The sequence below is a fragment of the Porites lutea genome, chromosome 8 (assembly GCF_958299795.1).
Source record: "Porites lutea chromosome 8, jaPorLute2.1, whole genome shotgun sequence".
NCBI lineage: Eukaryota > Metazoa > Cnidaria > Anthozoa > Scleractinia > Poritidae > Porites > Porites lutea.
Genome location: NC_133208.1, coordinates 17,695,897 through 17,718,185, shown reverse-complemented (window position 1 = coordinate 17,718,185; position 22,289 = coordinate 17,695,897). Strand labels below are relative to the sequence as shown.

Here is a 22,289-nt window from a genome sequence, read left to right as displayed (position 1 = left end):
GAAGCACGTGGCCTTCTGCCACTCAGGACTTCTTCCCCAAACGATAAATCTTAGATAGAACCCTGCCAATTCAGTCACGATCCAGCCTCAAATGGTCCATAGGGAATTAATTTAAAAGTTTGCTCTTTTTGTGACTGACGCCCAGAAGCAATAGATGTTATAAAAATTTCCCTATAGCTAGTCAGTCCTTATGCGGCGATCGCATTACACTACCGAAGAATGATATAGGAACCATTTGGTTCTGTTTATTTAAAATCTTTGTTCTTAAAGACGAACGTAAGTTTCTTAAGTGCCCTGGGTACTTAATTAAGCATCTGACATCGCTTAAGTACAAAAGATTCTATTATGGCTGTGTGAAATTAACATATTTTAAACAATGCATATACTTGTCAAAAGAGTTTGGATGTGCAAAGGTTTTTCCATGTTTATCGTTCAAAGCATTACAAAATTGCTAAAATGCCTTGAGGTGAACTGGTAGTTAAGCGTTTAATAAACTTAAACGCATTATTACTTTTGAGCCAGTTTTGTTAGTACTGTTAAATTCGAGTTTGATATTTATTTTGCTGAATTAATTTGGGCCCCGTTTAGTAACAAAAGCCGGAGTATACAGCCTACACGTGGACAATTCAATCCTCTGCCAACCCTCGACTTTCGGTAACAGCGACTGTTCCGGTGATCATAATTCCTTCTTATTAAATTCGAGTTTGATATTTATTTACTGAATTCATTAGGACCCCGTTTAGTAACACAAGCCGGAGTATGCACAGGGGCACCCAACGAGAATATAGTTCAAAACCACTTAAACATAGCATTGTTAAACGTATTTTAGTATTTAAACGGTGGATATGGGCATATTTTTATCCCCTATAAATTTTTCATCTGTTCGGATTTCCTAGCTAAAAGTCTAGTGATCCGAAAATTATAGGGATCAAAACTTACCTGTTCGAAAATTTCAGCCAGAAAAAAGGCTCCCGAAAATTCTAGGTGACCTTTTTAGGGTAAAAATCCGTTGAAAATGGGCAATTTTACCATTTCTTAGATGTTCGAAAATCTTAGGAGAGGCAGGCAAGCAAGAAATTTTACAACAAATGTTCCGAAAATTCTAGATCTCAAATCGTCTTCCGAACAGATATTTTTCCGAAAATTGTCGTTGGGTGCCCCTGTATGCAGCCTACACGTGGACAATTCAATCCTCTGCCAACCCTCGACTTTCGGTAACAGCGACTGTTCCGGTTATCATAATTCCTTCTTATTAAGTAACAAATTTTAAAAAAGACATCAGCAAAGATTAGAATTCTAATAATGGATATACAGCTATGACGGCTGTCACTACCGACGAGATGTTGTATTTTTCGGTTTACCTTTCTCGGCTTATGAAATTACAAATTACAAGAAAAGCAGGGTTTCTTTCGGTTAGATTATAATATAGATTTCAACAATTAGTGTAACTTAGTTTTTCTGGTCTAGATCATGTCGGTCGACATTAACTTCTCACGTTGTAATATCCTTGTTCCTTTGAGTCGGGGTCGCCGGCGGGTGAAATTCTTTGGTGTTTGACAACGCTTTTCTATTTAAATTGTTCTTTTCGGCAGTATTTTTGCTTTTATGTTTTAATTTTTCGTTTTGTTTACAAAAATAATAAAATACGACTTTCTTCGAATTTTTCAATCCTTTAATGATTGAGTAACTTCCCTATCATCTGTAGATTGATAACTTGAAAAACTTGTAAGTGAAAGATTTAATGCTAAACTTCACTTAGAAGTCGACTTGCTGTCTTATTTTTATAGCTTTTAAAAGCATATTTTATTCTAAGTTTAAATTTCGCCACGTGCTTGGAAAGCTTTGCGGAAATCCGCTGACCAGTTCCTCTTAGTAACACCGGCTCAGGGTGTTCCTTGGCAACAAAACCGTCCCGAAAGCAATGCGCCAGCAAAGCGCTTTTAAAATTCAAAAAGTAAAAAAAATTCTTTAAAATTCAGAACTAATAATGCAGTAATCTTACACGTTAGCAAAATTCAGCCTATCAACGTTAAACTTGGTCTCGTCCAGCGTGGCACTGGATCTCGGTGCAAAAACATTGACGACGTTGAAACTCTGCAGTTCGCCGACTCTGTTCAGCTGAGATGGACTCACGTCTCGTGTTAGCGTTTATTTTAATTTCCAGTTTAGGTTTTTCTGGTGCGTTCTGGCTAGGCGGTTCTAGTAACGATGGAACTGTTCGCTTCCACAAAGGGAGCCAATTTGGTTTTGAAAAGAACCCTCAAATTTACTCGCATCTTGTGATACCGCCGTGGAATAGACCTTTCAAACCGGGTTACTGCGCAAGCTGGGAATGGCACACAGATAAAAAATACAGAGACAAACGAGTGGCAATCTGCAAGCAATACACTGAAGGTAAGTATAGTCCGCAGTTTTGATTTTTTTTATGTTCGATTTGGATTTTATTCTTCAATCAGGTCTTAGCCGCTGGACACAGTCATAGCGCTGACTTGCAAATGAACCTTATATTGGAGTTCGGAAAAAAGAAAAAAGATATTAATTTGCAATGTTTAAGTAACACGTTACGATATTTTTTTGGGAAATGTGATCTGCGCAAACTATTTAGCAAAGCTTAGTTTTATGTCTTGAAGAAGCTTTGCGACACAAACTTCCTCTGGATTCCACGTCATTTTCACCTGTTACGTTCCACTGTAAACAAAAGGTAAAACTGTGCGTTTGAATTATCGATTTCAACAGGTCTTGCGAGATGACCGCGTAAAGCAAGCAGAAAAAGCGAAGATAATCACGCAAAAACCGACAGAGATCGGAGAAAAATAGTTGTTTTTTGACTAGAATGGAAATCTTCGGATTAGCAAATTTTCCAACGATTAAAACTTTGGATGACATTTTAATCCGAAAGAATTCTGTCGCAATTAGGACATTGGTATCTTTTTTACCTTTTCCAATTTTTATGAGGTTTTCGGAAATCGTTTATCTTTCCGGGCCCTGTTTCTTCAAGTAACTGGCAATGATTTACTATAAGCCGCTCATATGTCTTCATTAAAGTAAATTTATTGATCTTTTATGTCTTGCCAGTTTTCTTGAGAATGAAAAGATGTTTTATAGTCAATAACGTCGAAAATGGTGCTTACGGTGGTATCTTGAGAATAAAAACTGCCTTTATAACATTTTGAACTTTGATTAGTTCGGAACTTGAATTTTTTAAGTTACAGATAATTATAGCATGCACTCTAACCAATACTATAGGTTTTTGCTCGGGAAAATGGTCTTATCCAATATTTATCCTATTATTAATTAGTCACAACAGAAGAATAAAAACGATGGTTGACATCGGTTTATATTTCTCTGTAACTAACAGGTAAACACGAGTGTGATTCCGACACCGGTTTCTGCCAAGATAAGTGTCCTTATACAAATGGCAGTTATCCGTATTGGAGAATCCGCAATGCCGTGGATGTTCCGTTCTTGTGGGTCATTTCAGGTATCAAATTTTACGATACTGCAACCTCCAACAAGCCTCTCAACGTTGATCCGAAGCGGGGCTACGCTAGCAGCTACTTTGGACCTGGTGAGTCATGATTTGATCAGCTTGTATTCTAGACTACGAGTAGTCCGCCATTTTTCCTCAGGGATAGTAGAGCGAGCGAAACGCGAGTGCGCGTGAAAATCACCCCACGCGAGAAAAGGCGACACGCCTCTCGCGTGGGGTGATTTTCACGTGCGCTTGCTTTTCGCTCGCTCTACTATCCCTGAGGAAAAATGGGGGACTACTCGTAGTCTACTTGTATTCTAGTCACTTAACTGTGTACTCAGGGGCACCCAACGAGAATATAGTTGAAAATCACTTAAACACAGCATTGCTGAAGGTATTTTAGTATTTAAACGGTAGATATAGGCATATTTTTATCACCTAAAAATTTTTTATCTGTTCGGATTTCCTGACTGAAAGTCTAGTGATCCGAAAATTATAGGGATCAAAACTTACCTTTTCGAAAACTTCAGCCGGAAAAAAGGCTCCCGAAAATTCTAGGTGACCATTTTACAGTTACAAGTGCAAACGAGGCTGGAGTTGACTCTTGGTTTAATACAACCCCTCCTGCTTTATTATGTAAATGAAACACTGCATCTCATGTTTGATATATTACATCATGTTGTTGTTATGCTAACCATTATTTCTTCAGCAAAATTTCCATAAGAAAAAGGAAGAGGTTTGTATCAAAGCAACGTCAACCGTCGACAGAGAGGACATCCCCCATATACACCCTATTCCATAGGTAATTCGTCTCGAGTTATTTTTAGAATCGGGATAAAGTTACCTCGCGCGAGGCAGACACCGTGCAAAACATGTCGGGCGAGAGGCAATGAAAGCGTAAAAAGATCGAGAGCATTCCTAGATATTGAAGCGAAATGAGTCGGCGCTCACCTGGGAAAAAGGAATCGCTGGACTCTTTGACAACCCGTGAAATCAGTTTAACTCGAAGTTGTCGTAACCTCAGTGCTTTAATAAAATGAGAAATTTCGCCGGTCTATTGAAACCGGTCGTTTGTACAATTTAGGGAGTTTAAGATCCAACGACGCGGACGACCACTAGAACGTCAAAAAAACAATAGGTTTAATTAGCAAACAACAACTTCGCACGTGCAACACACTTTTTTGTTCATTTCGTTCCCGTTTTTGCACGACTACGACGTGAAAATGCCTAATTTCGCGTTTTATGGAGGACGTAAATAAGCAACGACGAAATTTTATTTCTCTTTCTGAGCTTGAATATGGTCCCTTGGAATTCATCTTTAGGAGGGTTCGCCTACAATTCACCAAGTAAGTGGGTGGGAATAATCGCTATAAAGACTGAAAAAAATAAACATCAAACCAGAAATTGCTCTCTTCAAACTGTAATTTATAAATGATCCTGAGAGAATATTCAGTGTGTTAAGGATTTCCCTGCTCTACTGTTAGCTCTATACAAGAGAGGAAGGGCGATTCTTTTTTAATTTCGGTTTCGCTGACACAGCTTTCGCAGAAATCTCGCTGTAGTCGTTTTCGTCGACAAGAGGAATAGCAAAATCGCTCTCCGCGTCTTCCCCCATTTTGTTCTGCGTCATTTCGTGAAGGACGCGTGGCTCTCAGCGTGGGTCATCCACGCGGAACACATTCGCGCTATGTGATTGGCTGTTGTCTAATCCCCCTTGAGATCTGTGGTGTTAAAAATAACCCGAGACGAATTACCTGTGGAATAGGGTGTATATGGGGGATGCCCTCTCTGTACCCTTTATAGTCTCTTGTTTTCCACCGATTGGTTAATTGGACAGGATTAACTACTCGCGATTTTCCTGTTTTAAAGACCCTGTACTTTTTACTACGACATTTATAAGCATTTACAGTGATTTTCTAATTAATTGCCGGTTATAATAAGTGCGCAGCCGTTACAATACCGGGATACAAATTAGGGTAAAATTGATTCAAAATTTGTAGCAAAAAATCTCACTAAAAATTGCCCGAAAGGCGTTCAAACATGCACTTGAAAATTTAACTGAGTGACAAAGATTTCCATGTTTGTTCTCATTTTCCTACTTGCATGATTCAATTTTTTTTCTGTGATCATTTTGCCATATTAGCCTTGCAGTCAATATAGCAAATAGACCACTTCCGTAAAGCATTTTTTTCGGCCAAAAAACTGTACTATTTATATTGTAGCCAACACGATATAAAAACTAAGAGTGCATTTAACCATTTTTTCCTCATATTCTCCTCCTTTCTTCCTCCTTGCTCTTTCTTTTTCTCGTTTTTACTTTTCATTTGCTTGCGTGATTTTTAGTTCGAGCTCATCGGTCGCCTTTAGCCCCTCTTCACTTTCTGCAAATGGCTGCAAATTTCGCTCGGCTCGCTTTCAGAAAATCGTATAAAAATGTAATTATTGTTTTTTAAATGGTACAGTAATTGATTTTTCTTCAGTTCTCATTGTTTAACTGTTCTCGCATTCGGTTTATACTGAAAGTACAAAATTTGTTTTTAAACTTTGTTACATTTAAAGGTAATGTTACACGGGACAATTCGCAACTAAGATTTTTAGCGCAACACAGCGTTGCAACATTGTTTGGAATGGTTACAACATTGTTCTAACATTGCAACGCTGTTTTGCGCTAAAAATGTTAGTTGCGAATTGTCCCGTGTAACATCACCTTAAGGACGGCAATCCATATATAAACTAAAAGTAAGTCAAACAAATAAAAAAAGGAAAAAGATTTAGTTTTGACCAATAGATGTACGTTATAAATACGAAAATTACATCGTGACACCTCACGCCATTCGCCTGGTACTTTTTACGTGAAATTTGAGGGCTAATTTTTGTTAAATATCACTCGTCCTTATTTTTTGCAACGTAGGTTATCCACCCAGCATGGCATTTGATAACAACCCGGAAAGTATCTGGATCTCAAATGGAGCATCTCTTCCCGGCATGCAGTGGATTGGATACGAATTTCCTTACCCAGTGTTTATCGGCTCTGTCCATATCTCCACAGAGGAGGATAAGCCAGACCGCCTTCCTGCTTTGATGTATGTCGAGGCATCGTGCGAGAAATACTTCAGAAACTTTGTCACACAATGGGTCGTTTATAATCCTGATCACAACGTCAATAAGCGCTACAGTGGTAAGCTTTACTTGCAATGTAATGTTATTCGTTAAGCATAATATGTAGATTTAGCCAGTGCTAAAAGCGAAGCTCTGGTTAATAATAATTATAAACAACAACAAAAATTAAATCGTGTAATGCTAAACGGGTACGGCAATGAAAATGGCATCAAGATCAGCAAAAAAACAAAAAACAAAAAACAAAACAAGACAAATTTGCACGTGCAGCACACTTTTTAATTTTTCTAATTAGCAAAACAATTTGCACGTGGCTTTTTTGTCTTTCTTTGCCGTTGTTTTAAACGACTACAGTGCCCTTTTTATTTTTATGGAGGAATTGTCGTATATGCTTACCAAAGATTTTGTTTCCTGTGTTCATGTTCGCTTGTATTTTGTCATTGCCGCTCATTTTCACCTTGCTGGCCGCTATCATTTCTCTTTTTCTCACCACCGCTATGAAATTTTCATGTTTATCTTCCACCGAAATTCATCTCCTTCGTTTTTAATCACTCGCTCTAGCTCTTTCTCTGTTATCCACGTGAGTGTAAACATAAAAAATAACGTCGAAAAAGACACGACTTTGTTGTTGTTTTTTCTCTCTAAAAGTCCGGGCAGCCCACAGGCAGCCCAAGCTCGGTGCATAAATTACCGCGAGTTTCGATACCGTTTTGCATATTATGAACGATTTAAAGACTTTGCACGAGAAATTAAATATAGCTGTTAAAACGTAGAAATATAATATAGAAATAAACTGAACTTACGTGAACTTGGGTCAGTTGTTGCTTTTTCTGTGTAACCTGAGCACTCAATTCATGGCCATTTTATACGGTTTTGTAGCTCGTTGTTTGTTCGGTGTTATTTTCCTACATAAAGCGAAGCAAGGCAGGTGACTGTGTGCAGTCGCAACTCACAAATATCTCCCACATCAAAGAACCGCGCACTGATTCGCTATGGGAGCGCCAAATCCTTTAGGCATGGTCGGTTTCTTATCTCTTCCCCTAGTCATGGGTATTGCGATGTGGGAGATTAGTTCTGGGCAATCTGACGTGCACTCAGGAAACTCGATGACTACGTGTTGCGTGGTGAACGCGAATATGGACTCAGGGGAACCGGGTAGTCAATGCTGCATGACAAAACATGGATCTTCCTACCCTCAGATAGTCTACAGATTGCGCGTGAGCGGTGTTTGGAATTATCCAATTGGATTAGCGTATTTAAGATGTTCGGGTTCACCACGCAACAGGTTACACAAACAACGGGCCGCAAAACCGTATAAAATGGCCATGAATTGAGCCCAGGTTACACAGAAAAAACAATAACAGACCCAAGTTCACGTAAGTACAATTTATTTCTATATTCATGCCTATATTTCTACGTTTTAACGACTATATTGAACTTCTCATACAAAGTCTTTAAATCGTTCTTAATATGCAAAACAATATCGAAACTCGTGATAATTTATGCACCCAGTTTGGGCGCCTGTGGGCGGCCATGCGATTTCCTTCCAAATAGAACCTTGAGTTGCATTTAGGTTGCAATACCTGTTGATTTTACATTGGTATGCCTGTGGTTTGGGCGGACAGGTGGACGTACGGTCAAGTGATTACCAAAATTTCTTGGATGGGTAGATTACCACATTTTCTTACCCATGGTGCTCCTCTATAAAGACCTTTAGATTCTAAGACGAGGACGACTACGAGAACAACATTTTCACACTACTTTCTTAAAAGTAGTGCGCGCGGCTGAATCAGGGTCATTTTGGCGGGAAAAAGTCGAAAATGAAAATGTAATGGCGGAAACAAGTTTCATCAAATGTCAGAAGTTTTATCTTTTCTGGGATAGGGAGAGGGCCACGTATAGCCTCTTTCAATAAAGATAAACGTCCTATCTTTTCTGCTCAAAAACGTACAATAAGGCTTTCCGGGGTGTATCAAGACTGGGATGAGCAATGTTGCCGGCCACTTCTGTTCTCATATCGGAACGGTATCCCAGGCAGTACCGGCGGCCATGCCTCAGGTGCATTGGCGGCATATGAGAACCAGGTTTTAAGGTCTCTATTATTTTCCCATAATCGACAAGTTTAATGAATTCTTCATGCATAATCAGCATCCACCATAAAATTTAAAAAAAGGATAAATCCTGCAGGGATATTCTAGGTATCGCTTTTTAAAAAGAATTGAAGCGAAATTTTTAAAAAAGAAAAAAAAATCAACAAAAAAAAGTGTTGTTTAATTCCAATTTAGGTCAGTTTTCGTTCGACTTTATATTGCTAGCCTAAATGATTAAACGTTTCACAAAGAGAAATTTCTAAACAAATGTAGTTGAAATGATGTGAGAAAACAAGCAAACTCGCCTTTTTGGCAAAATTAGCCTGCGTAGCAAGCGTTTCCTCGCGAGGTTCGTCTAGAAAGCTGGGGCAAGAGCAAAAAAAATGAATGATGGGGGAGGGGGAGGGGAAAGAAGGAACCCCTCCCCTCCCCCTCCCCCTCCCCCTTCAACCTTTTTTTTGCTTCCGCTCTAACTTTCGCGCAATAACTCGATTGGAAACGCTTGCTACGCAGGCTATGGCAAAATTTGCTTGTGAGGTAAGGTCACCTTAATTTGGATGTGACTTTTTCCCTCTAGTTTTCAATATGGCGAAGTTTACCACACTTGGGGCCACAGGGCGCATGGGACCTTCTTCAGTAGGGATGCATTATCAGGGGCAGGATCATGAGGGACAAGTTACAGTGCACAAGGGAGTTCAAATGTGGAAGGTCCCTGCCACTGGAACGTACACAATCGAGGCATCAGGGGCGGCAGGCGGATATGACAAATTCACGTCGTGTAAGTAAAGATATTTATCACAAAAAGTGATACATGCGATGGTAGACTTCTGTATTCGTACTAAGGATAACGAACAACCAACTTTTAGGAAAGATAGGAGCCTATGTGGACAGTGAAATTTCTCTTAAAGGAACTCTCGGTATTTTAACTATCTTGAAATAAAATGAAACTTCGTTTGATTAAATAGAAGAACGCCGAAAGGTAACCATAATCTTTTGCTTATTAAGGGCGGTTTAGGATGAAGAAGATTATGTTACAATGGATTACAAATCGACAAACTTGACACATTTGGGACAACATTTGAAGATGTTGACAGTTGTAGAAGCCATGTCGTAGCTCAGGCGTAACTTATGTGAACACAGCAAGTGATACGTAAAATACTCTTGTAATTCCATAATGTCTTTGTTATCAGCAAGCAAACGGGGTAAAGGTGCTCGTGTGAAGGGCAACTTCCATCTCAAGCGAGGGGATGTCCTAAAGATTCTTGTTGGTCAGGAAGGAGGGGTGAACACTGCGTCAGGTGGAGCAGGGGGAGGGGGTGGAACATTCGTTGTTACAGATGACAACACCCCCCTGTTGATTGGTGAGTACTTCACAGTGATTTTTATTTCGCTTAAAAAGATTTAACTCGTTATCCGCTGAAGGGATATAACTTACTTTTACTTTGTCTAAAATGTCAACCGTCTCCACCCTCCACGGTTGAGGGGTGGAGATGGGGGGGAGGAGGGGGGTCTCTAACTTTGACTCTGAAGATGACTAACGCAGAGGAAGTCGAAAAAAAAACTATCGAAGGGGAAAAAACAACTTGAAAACCGGGGCAGGGGGTCTGAACTTTCCAAGTTATTTAAAAAATGGACTCGACATACGGAAACGATGTTTCTCGGATATCGAACTACAGTCTTGGGCAGGATAAAATGAAACAGGAAACCTCCCATCCCCTCCTCCCCAAAATCAAGGATAAAGCTGCGCGGAGGCCAAAATACGCCTTTCTTCTATCTTTCATTTGGGGTGAGGTCTAAATTTTCCATCTGTTTCGTCCCAGATTGTGGTTTAGTGGGTGAGATCGAACTGTTTTGTTCTATTGCAGGTGGTGGAGGTGGTGGTGTTGACAAAATGAAGGGCGATAGTCCGCGATGCCACGGATCCTCAAGCAATAATGGAAACGGAGGGTACGGAGGGTCCCAGTTTCAGGGAGGGTCGGGAGGCAGAGGAGCTGAGGAAGGCGATAATAACTACTCAGGAGGAGGGGGTGGTGGATTTGAGACTAATGGACGTTCAAATCAGAATTTTGGTGGCGCGAGAGGCACTGGAGGAGAAGGGGGCAAATCATTTTATAAAGGTAACTTGATTACTTTATGAAAGGTTAATATTACTTCTACTCTCCTTAGAGAGGGCTTTGAGCTAACATTCAAAATATATAGGGGGAGAGTTAGGGGGAACAGTTCAGGCTCATGCAATTATTATGATACAACATCGAAAATAATTCCTTCGCCTGAGCGCCGCTCCTTTTTCTTAACATCCCCATAGTGAGTATTTTCAGAAGCAACAAATCCATGATGTAATCGGCGTCGGGCATGCTGAAAAGGTGCTTGTAATCAGTCGAAACGGCTAATTGTGTGCGCGAGAGGGGTTGAGACGGCGTTAAAGTCAAAGGAAGGGCAGGACAGGAAAATGTCCCTTAACCATAGGTCAAATAAACATTTCTGGGTTCTGATCCCGCAGCCAATTACAATTATTACCATTCCGTCTGTGTTCCACTCTTTAGGCTATGTTCGCACTTCACCGAATAGCCCTTGCGCCGGCACGAAAACCATTACGGATAGGGCTTCTGTTCACACATAAGAACGGTGTTTTTGGCGCGATTTCTGTAACGGAGCGAAGCTGCCACGCGCCAATTTTGAGAATGGAGTGTCATTTATCGGATAGGTTCTGTGCATACTTTGGTACAGTGTCAACAGGTATTTGGACGGAAGTGAATAAGTAGGAGCGAGGACTGGAATCCACTTAGACGGAAGTAAATATTCAGGAGTGAGGACTGGGATTGAGTTAACCAACTCCTCCCGGCCAACTGCTCCGGCACGATATTCGATGTGTAAACAACTTGTTCCAGTTCTGTGCCGCCTTTGTTCATCGTATACCGAATAACTTTTCGTGCCAGCACGAAAAGCCATCGGCTGTAGTGTGAACATAGCGTTAGTTACCGAGTTTTTCAATCAATTTCCTAAATCTTTGATGAATTACTTTTCAGGCGGTGTCGGAGGTCGTTCGAACCAGAATGACGTAGAAGGTGGATTTGGAGGTGGTGGCGGGCCTAACGGAGCTGGAGGGGGTGGTGGAGGAGGTGGTGGTTATTCTGGAGGGGCTAGTGGCAGCCGATCGAACTCCTGTGGGGGTGGAGGCGGATCGTTCAACAATGGCCAGGAGCAGTCTAACCAGGCTGGAGCCAATGCTGGATCTGGTTACGTCATCATCAAACTTCCTTAATGTCAGATAGTTTTTTGAAATTCCGTTTTGCAATAGGCACGCTAAGAATTCTTTCTTGATCACGCATAATGGTTATTTTTTGCTCTGAAGTGTTAAATCCTAGATTTCGTCGAGATTCAGCTTAAGAAACAAATAGGCATAGACATTCTATCTTGATCATGTATATTGGCTTATTTTCTGCGACATATGTTGCATTTTAATTTCGTCACACTTGTTGTTATGTATTGGCTTTTTTGACTAAGAAATTAAACCAACTAACAAATCAGGGATAGCTTCTTATTTTTTGAAACCTCTCAGTGATATAAGCAAATAGAACTAACCCAAACCATAGTTAATAGAGTGAGTGGAATGGTTAATTTATTAGGGTTTGAAGCCTCTCAGAATACTTTAATTTGTTATGTGTTTTTGTGGACTTGAAGGTGCACAACGTTCTATAGCATTCCTATGATTTTAATGTTACTTAACAATTAAAATGTCACATGATAAATTTATTCCGTCGCAATTTGTGAACAAAAAACAATGAATTCTGCACCCTCCGGTAGCCCCCAATTTAAACTGCAGCACTGTTATTGTTAACTTTGATATTTGGCACCATTGATAACCACTCTCCTCTACTAACTATGCTAATATCAGTAGAGAAAATAAAAAGAGAGAACCAAACAAGAGCAAGGGAAACGAAAACAAACAAACAAAAGAAATGAATTTCCCTTTTGACGAAAGGGGGAAAGGGATAGGAAAAAAGGCGATATGACTCTAAAACGAGATAAGAACCTTCTTAATCGCATCTGTGTATGTATTTATTATTAATTTGTTCGCGATCGCTCTATGTTGGTTTAACCTCTCGGGAACTTCCCGGTATAATACTTTTATTGAGTCCTTGTCTCTTCTTCGATCCCACTGGTCCTTTGCGTGAGTCGTTTGTTCTTTCATGATCGCGGAAAGCTTTTTTGTGGTGCACGCAAGCATTGGTATGTAGCCTTGAGATTTCCAATTCTACCCTGCCTCGCGACAGTGCAAACTACGGGTATTTTGGGGTCTTTGTTTCCTTTTGTTGCCACAACTGCTCCTTGAACTGTTTTCATGGCGCACTGCTGTTTGATTTCTTCCGCTTCCCCATCATTTAACTCAGTACCGTTTAACCTGATATCTAGAACATCCATCATAAAACCAAACTGGCATGCTAATGTTAAGTCACCTGTATCAGCGGCTCCTGTAAGATCAAAATCAAATATGACAACTTATGAACTACTACTTATGAGCTCAAAATAGTAAAGTTTTTAGGAGCCATTTTGTTACAAAATTTTGCCTTTTACATGACAAACAAAAAGTTGGCTCAACTAGAAGAGTGATCACCCGCCTTTTTGCGATGGTAGGATCACCCTCCTAGCCGGACCAAGTTTTCTCCTTATAATTAACACTTTGGCACGCTCAGTTTGGTCAACCCGGTCAAAGCGAGACAATCAGCATGCGCGAATGCTCTGAATGCTGTTGGCAGCTCTTAGCTCGGGCAAATGGGTCAACTTTTTTTTCTCATATAGAGCGGTTTTCACTTGACTGTCGAAAGGGATTGGTTTTGGTTTTGGTTTTGGTTTTACTACGCCCTTTGATTGGCTAGTGTATTTACTTTGGTTTTGGTTTTACGACAGTCAAGTGAAAACCGCTCTAAACGCACGCTATGAATTAAAGTTGACTAGGCTAGGAGGTTGACCCTCTTTCCGGGACAATTTTTCTCCGTTCAGTGGAACCTCGATATTAAGGGGCTGGCAAAATTTGTTCATTATACCGAGGTTAAGTAGTTATATCAAGGTTCTGTTTCATATATTTTACTATTACTGGGGTAAAGAAAAGGCACTTGTTATTCCGAGGACTTCGTTAGATAGATGTTCGTTATATCGAGGTTCCACTGTATAAACGGGGCCTAATTTCCATGCGGAAGTACGTTATAGTTTTATAGACGTATTGGGATAATTTGGTCTGCAAATTGACTTGTTTTACCTTCTACAATGTGGTTTTCAGTAGCTTTCCTCTTTGACAAGGAGTTTATCCCGCATTTATGAATTGCTGGTTTGCAGGTGACGTCACGGCGGCCATGTTGGTTGTCAAGAACAAGAGCATTTTTCTCCGCTGGGTACTAAACTCCTTTTCATGTAAATTTTCGATTTTTTCCGTTATTGACCCCTAGCATAGCTGCCTCGTCACGTGGTCGCAAACCTAGAAGTTCTCTTTCTACGCGTTTCCATTTATAAAAACTAGAAATACTTGTTTCCCAGAACCTCGTGAAGCTTGAGGGGAGAGTTGCCCATAAAATGCTAGTGATGGAAACTGAGATAATTCCATCTCGTTGTGTGTTTGTGGAGCAAATTCGAATTCAATCACCTGGCTTTAAAAAGGAAGAAATCACATCGGATCTTGTAGTGGTCAGATTTGTTAAGGATGGGTGGCCAAAGTCGAATAGGTCTTGTGTTGACCCTTTTTGACATTCCTATAAATATAGTCAAAGAGAATGGGTGCAAGAGGAAGACTGCAGGATGATATATGCACTGGCATTTTCTTAATTTCTGGTACATGAGAGTGATCGATTACAAGTACAGCTTCATCCTGCCATCTGTATACAATAGGGAGTTTTAGCAACGACGACCGCGACGGCAACGTGAACGTCAAAAAAGCAAAGCACAACTTTACACGTGCAGCACACATGTTTTTGTACATTTCTTTCAATGACGTTATTGCACGACTACGACGTGAAAATGCCTAATTTCATGTTTTATGGAATGGAGGATGGAAACAAACTAGCGACTAAGAAATTTTCTCTCTTTCAAAACTCGAGCGCAGTCCTCAAGAAATCAACTCCGGTGAAATTCTCCTACTTTAAATATTTTTAGTGAATTGCTGGAATAAACACGACAAAGTTTGAAGAAAACGCGAATTCATTTTAGAAGTAACGTTTTCGCTGTCGTCGCCGTCGTCGATTCTTAACCCTTTAAGCCCTAAGAGTGATCAGCATCAAAATTTCTCCTTGTAATAACAAATGAATGCTTTGAAAACAGAGTGGCCATGAGAATTACGGACATGGTCACACAAGATGAATTTGCTTGATATTTTATCAACTTCTCCCCACTACTTCCGTAGGAAATGAATGGGGGCAACAAATGAGAACTTAGGGTTTAAAGGGTTAAACCCCTCTAATTTGATTGCACCCTCGGAACTCCCCGACACTTACTTATGTGAACTAGCTTTAGCCGACGCTGTTGGTCAGAAGTTGTCAAGCATCGATAAACTGTAACAATCATGACATCTGAGGACAGTTTTCTTCCTGACAGATTCAGCTGACATCCTGCTGGCTTGTTCATGTTCACTGGATGGAATGTTCGCTGGCATTCGCTTTGAGACTGCGCATAAATTCCAGGATAGACTTGGTTTGCTATAATCGCTCTTTTTGACTTGAAGAGCGAGATACCGCTGACATCAATTTTACTGGTCTCGCGTTCGTTACAAGTCAGATTTATAGGAACTCCGTAGGACTTATCTAAAAGCATTAAAAAGAGCCAACTGAAACTTCAAGAGGACCTCGCAACGCTGGAAGCAGGTTTTACTAGAATCATTCATCTTTAGAGAAAATAATAGATATTCAATTATTAGCGTAGAAATATTCAGCAATTTTCAGCAGTTGTCAGTTTTCAAGTTAGCCTAAGAGGACGTACCCTGGGTGTCAGAGACTTTCAAGTATGGCTTTCGGTTTCGGTCAAGTCTGTATAGCCAATTGGATGCGGCCGTTCTGGAAGCTTCTCCGCCGCACACAATCGCCGCAAGAATGCTTCAAAAACGTACAAGTAGAAGCTTGTTCATTGTAATGTCGCGGCGAAACAAGATTCTGATACTAAGTCAAATAAAGGTTAACTAAGGTAAACGTGCATCTGACAAGTTGAATTATTTTACAGTTGTTGTCTTCTTCCTCCTCGCGCTTTTTCTTGTGCAACTTGTGAATAATTAACTTTACAATGGGAAACAGGAAATGTTTCACCAATAAACAATTTTTATATAAATTGAATCAAGCCTCAAAATAATTGCAAGTTTATTTCACTCACCGATTAGAATCCGAGGTCCATGCTGTGAAACCGAGAGCATGTTCGTGAACGCACTTGACATCGAAGCCAGCATCACTAAGAAACAAAGGAGTACAACGGAGGAGAAATAGGTAGAACGCATTTTCAAGTTGGGTGATTACATTTCGTCGTAAGAGGAAAAAAAGGCCATTCAGTACATCCTGGAATTGTTAAACGAGGGAGGCAAAATGTAAAACTAAGGGTTGGTATTGGCAAAATGATGGTATTTATAACGGGACCCGTCTCTCCTTGGAAAGAACATCAAATTCAGGCAAACAGTCGCTACAAAAGGTCGTGGTAAGATGTATTTCACTTAAAGATACCATGAATAAAGGCGTTTGAAGATCGCAGGTTGTTAAATTGTATGTCGTGTTAGACAAAGACAGGTATGCAAACAGGCAGACAGATAAATGGCAGTATTCGATGGTGAATACGCCACTTATCACACTTAAGAGTCAGTATTCTGTTTAGGTCAACCAACCGTTTTATTGGTAGATCCTTGAAAATTCTTGAAAAATAATAAATTGCATTGTCGAAAATTAATAATGCGTGCGGATACGGCGGGAGTTGCTAATTTCCTCTCCTAGCCTCGCTCAAGGGTAAAGTAAAAAATAGTGATACTTAATATATTTTATATTAGGCTACCTCCTCATCTCGGTCCGTACTGCAATTTACACACCGCCTTTTTACTGTTGATTTATGGCCCAAGCGCCAAGAAGCGCAGGAGAGAAAACGAGTCCTTAACTTACAGTACGAACCTAGATAACGAAGCTTGTAAGATATTAAATTTCTGACTAGTTGATCGAGCGCGAGGGGGATAAAATAATTAACAATTATTCCTCGAGCCCGAATGGGCTCCGAGTCAATAGCCCTTGAGGCCGAAGGCCGAATGGGCTATTGACTCAGAGACCAAAAGGGCGAGAGGAATAATTGTTTTAGTAAAATCCATCTAGTTGGACACAAATATCAAGACAAAACAACGTGGAATTTTTCATGAACTTAACTTACTAACTTTCATTCGTCTCATGAAAGGTTTGACGTTTGGTTAAGGCCTGTGCAGACAGGCAATGAAATATCATGGGTGAAGTTTCTCCTCTTCCTTCGAATTTGCAGCGGTGATAACGGCTACGGATACGGCTAAGGACACGAGAAGGGCTGGTTGTGAGAGAGACTAAAATTTACCCTTCGGCCTTCAAATAAAAACTTTCTTACTTATATTATTTTTAGTCTTACGTACGTTTCAGTGTATGCTTTATTCGGGGACTAGGCCATTTACAATCTCCATTATACTCGATGAGCTATCCTAATAACTATGTTGTTTTGAAACATTTCAGTAAATATACTACGTTGACGATTATTCTTGTGTCTAAATCTTAATTATAATTGTGTAATCTGTAAAGGGCATAACCCATCACTCCAGTGTCCCAAGGTGCAGATGCAGAATTTATTTTCTCTGATGACCATTTAATTCTATAGTAGCAGTTAGAGCGATTTTCGTATGACCTTGAAAAATGGTTTCGGTAAGTGTTTGTTATTTATTTTACCAGCCAATAGATGAAAAGATCAAAACATGGACTCTTCGTATTCCCGCCGAAGAAAACCCTGAACAAGGTTAAAGTGTTCGCTGGGACAGGTAGACCATACAAAAGGCTATTCTAGTAGTCAAAACACGAGAAGTGACGAATGCAATTCAATTCAATTCTTTATTCACACTATATAAGATATTTACATAAGTGTACGTAGGTAGGAAAATAAAGTAGCTGACAAATAATAATTAACTAAAAGACATTAAGTTCATTTGTGTACGGTGTCCAAAGTAGCACTAAGGTCTTAGGAACTTGCGAATACGATTGATGTTATGTTGATGTAATAGAGCTTGTTAATATGAGTAGACATACTAAGTTGAGAATCAAACCAGGAACCCAGATTCCTAGCTGACAACTGGCTTTGTGATCACAACAGACTCACCAACAGTAATACTACTAATGTCAACCTTAGCTAACTGTTGCGTGGTACCAAGGAGCAAACACTCAGTCTTATCATCATTTAACATAAGTCGGTCTCTAATCACCCAACCATTACCGCACTAGCGTCATCACCCTGCACGTTTGGACTGAACGCCAAGTACAATTCCGTATCATCGGCGAAAGCGTGCACGCTTGGCAAGTGTCGACCCGCTATCTCGAATAGTTCGCTGGTATATACTGTAAAGAGAAGCGGGCCAAGGCAAGACCCTTGCGCAATAATAATAATAATAATAATAATAATAATAATAATAATAATAATAATAATAATAACAATAAGATATTTTATAGGCAAGCAAGGTATGGACACGTTCTTGTCCAATGTTATCACAGTTGTTGGTAATCAAATTAAATTCAGACTAGGATTTTCCCATTATGAGAATGAAAGATCAGGCCGCTGGACGACTTTTCGACAATAATTGGTTTCTGCATCAAGTAGGTTAAATTTTTAATTTACATTGTTTTTGAAGTCTGAGCGTTCCTTATCAAAATTTTGAGATCTGTAAGTAATTTTTTTTATTCTTCTCACTTCAATTATGAATTCAAAGTGAAAGCACTTCGTTGTTAGATGAATTTTCGACAATAAATGGTTTCTACATAAAAAAAACGTTAATTTGGATTCTATTTATCTTTTAGAAATCTGAGCTTTTTTTGAGCTTAAGCAATTCCTTTTTTACTAATAGAGGTCATGAGATTTTTAACTGAAGGACAAAATAACCTTTAGGGCTTCGTCACGTGTCCCCCCAGCTGCGTGCTGGGAGGCTAAGGACAAAATAAGCTAAAATTAAAGCAGAATATATAGATCTGCTATTTGTGACCATCAGCGCGTTGATACAAGTGGCACCAAGAGTAATCAACATACAACCTTTATCACACAGGTAACATTGAACTTCGTGTTCTTAACTTTGCTGCAGGTTTTCATTATAGCGTGCATGATTTCTCGCACCTTTAGCTCTTCGGCTGATTTTTGGCACATATTTATTATATAAGCACAAAGTCAAATTACTTTTTTAACCCCTAAAAGCCAAGACCCTTGATACATTGCTTGACATAACTTTCGTTGAGTCTTGGTTCTTGAACGGCGCGATGACTCTAGCTGTATTCGTTATCTCATCGGTGACAAGCGAATTAAGAGATTTCTTTTTTCTCTCTCCAAAAGATTGTATTACAAATTTTTGTTTCTTCAGTTTTAGTAGGATCATTGGTGTGTTTTAGCTACTAATATTTTCAGCTAAGTCAGGCATCTCTAAATTATATATTTAACGAGTACCATCTAGTCCAGTTGTGTTATTTTTGTCCCTTTGTTAGACTGTTTAGACATTTGATTTACGGAAAAATGTTTTCCTCTCTCTCTATATATATCTATATCTAATGAGGTAATGTTCCGCAGTGCTATTGCCGGGAAGTTCTAAGTTAACCATAGATGTGTTCTGAAATAGTGCTAGGACTTGCGGATATATTAACACGTTCTATAAAAAGGCCTGAAAAAAAGCGATATTCTTAAGGGGCGAATTATGGCACATTAATTCGATGACTTAAACCGGCGGGGGCTGAAGTTGCTAAGAAAACATGAAAATCAGGCTGAAATAAGGTTATCAATGGCTAATTTCGCCCAGTTAGCAGTGTGACTGTCAACAAAATACATAATATTCGGGGTTTTTTTTACATTTTTTTCTTTGGTCAAATGAGAAGTGTTACAAAAAGCTGAGGTTTTTATTTCACAATTACCAGGTTTGTTCTTTGAGCCTTAGGGTGAAAACTACTTTTAATTATAAAATAACATTTCCCTCTAAGTGGCAGGAACTTGGAAGTTATTCTATTTCATTACCATAAATAAAATGATAAATGATAAAAATTGCAATTTTTTTTCAAGCAATTCTCTTTACTCACGAAAATGTCTAAGAAATTGAGCACAAAAATGCTGGAAGCCTTTGGACTTTTGCGATTTGCAATACGACCATGGAAATTTCCAACGTCATATTTAGAGGGCCCTAAAAATAGCCATGAAAATTTCCAACGTCAAATGCCCTCAGGAATATTTTCGATTTATCATGGTATTTCTTATGCAACGCAAAATGACCAGGGAGATTTCCGATGTCATTACACCAAAACTGAACAGGCCATGGAAATTTCTAGCAGCATGTTTAGCTAGAAACACTCAAAATATCCATGGAAATTACCGAAGTCGCCTTAGAATACGTCTTTTGACGAACACTAAGCGTTTTTAGGTTAAAGAATTACCATTTCTCACGTTACTAAATAATGTCTGACGAAACTTGTTTCGTTCCTGTCAACAACCAAGATAAGAGTTACTACAATTATTTGTTACAGATAATATCCAAAGAACTTGTGCTCATTTGTAGCTTTGAATCCCTGCGTGACGCTTCTCGTAGGCCTCTTTAAAATAATAATAATAATAATAATAATAATAATAATAATAGTTACTGGGTGTCATAAAATAGCTCGTTGTTTTCGTCAAGCGTAAGTTTTGTTTGACTACATGTTTCCATTTTCATCTTGCCATTAGACTGTTATCCTTTTCTGCATTATCCTTTTCTCATTCAATCTTGAAGAGACTTTCAGCTACTTTCGATTTATCATGGTATTTCTTATGCAACGCAAAATGACCAGGGAGATTTCCGATGTCATTACACCAAAACTGAACAGGCCATGGAAATTTCTAGCAGCATGTTTAGCTAGAAACACTCAAAATATCCATGGAAATTACCGAAGTCGCCTTAGAATACGTCTTTTGACGAACACTAAGCCTTTTTAGGTTAAAGAATTACCATTTCTCACGTTACTAAATAATGTCTGACGAAACTTGTTTCGTTCCTGTCAACGACCAAGATAAGAGTTACTACAATTATTTGTTACAGATAATATCCAAAGAACTTGTGCTCATTTGTAGCTTTGAATCCCTGCGTGACGCTTCTCGTAGGCCTCTTTAAAATAATAATAATAATAATAATAATAATAATAATAATAGTTACTGGGTGTCATAAAATAGCTCGTTGTTTTCGTCAAGCGTAAGTTTTGTTTGACTACATGTTTCCATTTTCATCTTGCCATTAGACTGTTATCCTTTTCTGCATTATCCTTTTCTCATTCAATCTTGAAGAGACTTTCAGCTACTACTGACACCTTTCACCTTCTCTAGCTCTAGAGATGATGAATCGAAATGATTGCCTAACTTCCTTTCGGACAACAAAGATTAAGGGCCTGTTTACATGGAGGTGGGGGACCCCAGATAGGTGAGGTAACATGCGGCGGGTCACCCCACCTATCATGTAAACCTGATCAAATTAAAATGAGAGATTATTTGGACAGGCGGGTTACCCACCAAAGCGGGTTACCTCACCTACCTGGGGTCCCCCACCTCCATGTAAACAGGCCCTAAATAATGTATGTGCGTGCGGGACCGCTTTTCTTTAAAAACATTTTTTCAAATCCTTTTTCAGACTTTCCCACTAAACATAAAAAAAAGAAAGAATGGGAACAAAGGGACAGATTTCTCGGCCTTTAAATACTTTTAATGGACTTAGCGGTTTGTTTTTGTTTTTATGTTGGCTAAAAACGTGCCGTGCGCTAGGTGATACTGTGACAAAATGGATGCGGTGTACAGCTCTAAAAATTGTACTCTGAGATCACATAAACAACTGTACCGGAGATATCAAAAGCAGATACTAAGCAGCTATGGAAAATCTAATTAGTTTCGCGCGATTTTGATATCTTATAAAACGGACAACAAATTCAACAGGAATTCGTGAGAACTGAATCAACTGTCTGTTATATAAGGTCAAAAGTTCCATACCGGTGTGAAGCTAAGATGTGCGGCCTGTCTCTCCTTGCAATTTGAACGTTTTGAGTATTTACATTATGACTTGTGACACTCGTTTTGTATTCAAGACGAAAGAGTAACATAACAGCACCAGCGCCTTTGACAACAAAACTTATATCCTAGCTCCATTGGCTCCAAGCAAGCGAGACTCGCGCCACTAAGAGCGTTCTTGTTCTAATTGTGACGTCACGTTACTATGGTAGAAAAATTTCTGGATCACAACAACAGGGAGTTTTTGCAGCAGCAAAAAAAAGCAATAGCTTGAGATTGGCAAAAGAAAAACTTTGCACGTGCATCAAGCTTTTTTGTACATTTCTTAGCCGTTGTTGCACGACTGCGACATGAAACTTCCTAATTTCACTCGCCCACTTTATCACGTA

General features: G+C 39.4%; 1 protein-coding gene across 1 annotated transcript; it reads left to right on the top strand.

Annotated features, from left to right (window-relative positions):
- The first annotated feature begins 1,979 nt into the window (after nt 1-1,979).
- On the top strand, nt 1,980-12,207 carry LOC140945803 (uncharacterized). Its single transcript, XM_073394852.1, has 7 exons — nt 1,980-2,394; nt 3,359-3,568; nt 6,384-6,650; nt 9,257-9,457; nt 9,870-10,040; nt 10,545-10,796; nt 11,706-12,207. Exons 1-7 carry the CDS (start codon nt 2,124-2,126, stop codon nt 11,939-11,941), a joined length of 1,608 nt encoding a protein of 535 aa, XP_073250953.1. The 5' UTR covers nt 1,980-2,123; the 3' UTR covers nt 11,942-12,207.
- The last annotated feature ends 10,082 nt before the right edge of the window (nt 12,208-22,289 follow it).

What these genes read in the sequence shown, in the direction of transcription:
- LOC140945803 (XM_073394852.1), top strand. Translation starts at nt 2,124, where the DNA reads ATGGACTCACGTCTCGTGTTAGCGTTTATTTTAATTTCCAGTTTAGGT. An exon ending in CTGCAAGCAATACACTGAAG is followed by an intron (nt 2,395 to 3,358) that starts GTAAGTATAGTC and finishes TGTAACTAACAG; the next exon opens with GTAAACACGAGTGTGATTCC. An exon ending in GGGCAAATCATTTTATAAAG is followed by an intron (nt 10,797 to 11,705) that starts GTAACTTGATTA and finishes ATTACTTTTCAG; the next exon opens with GCGGTGTCGGAGGTCGTTCG.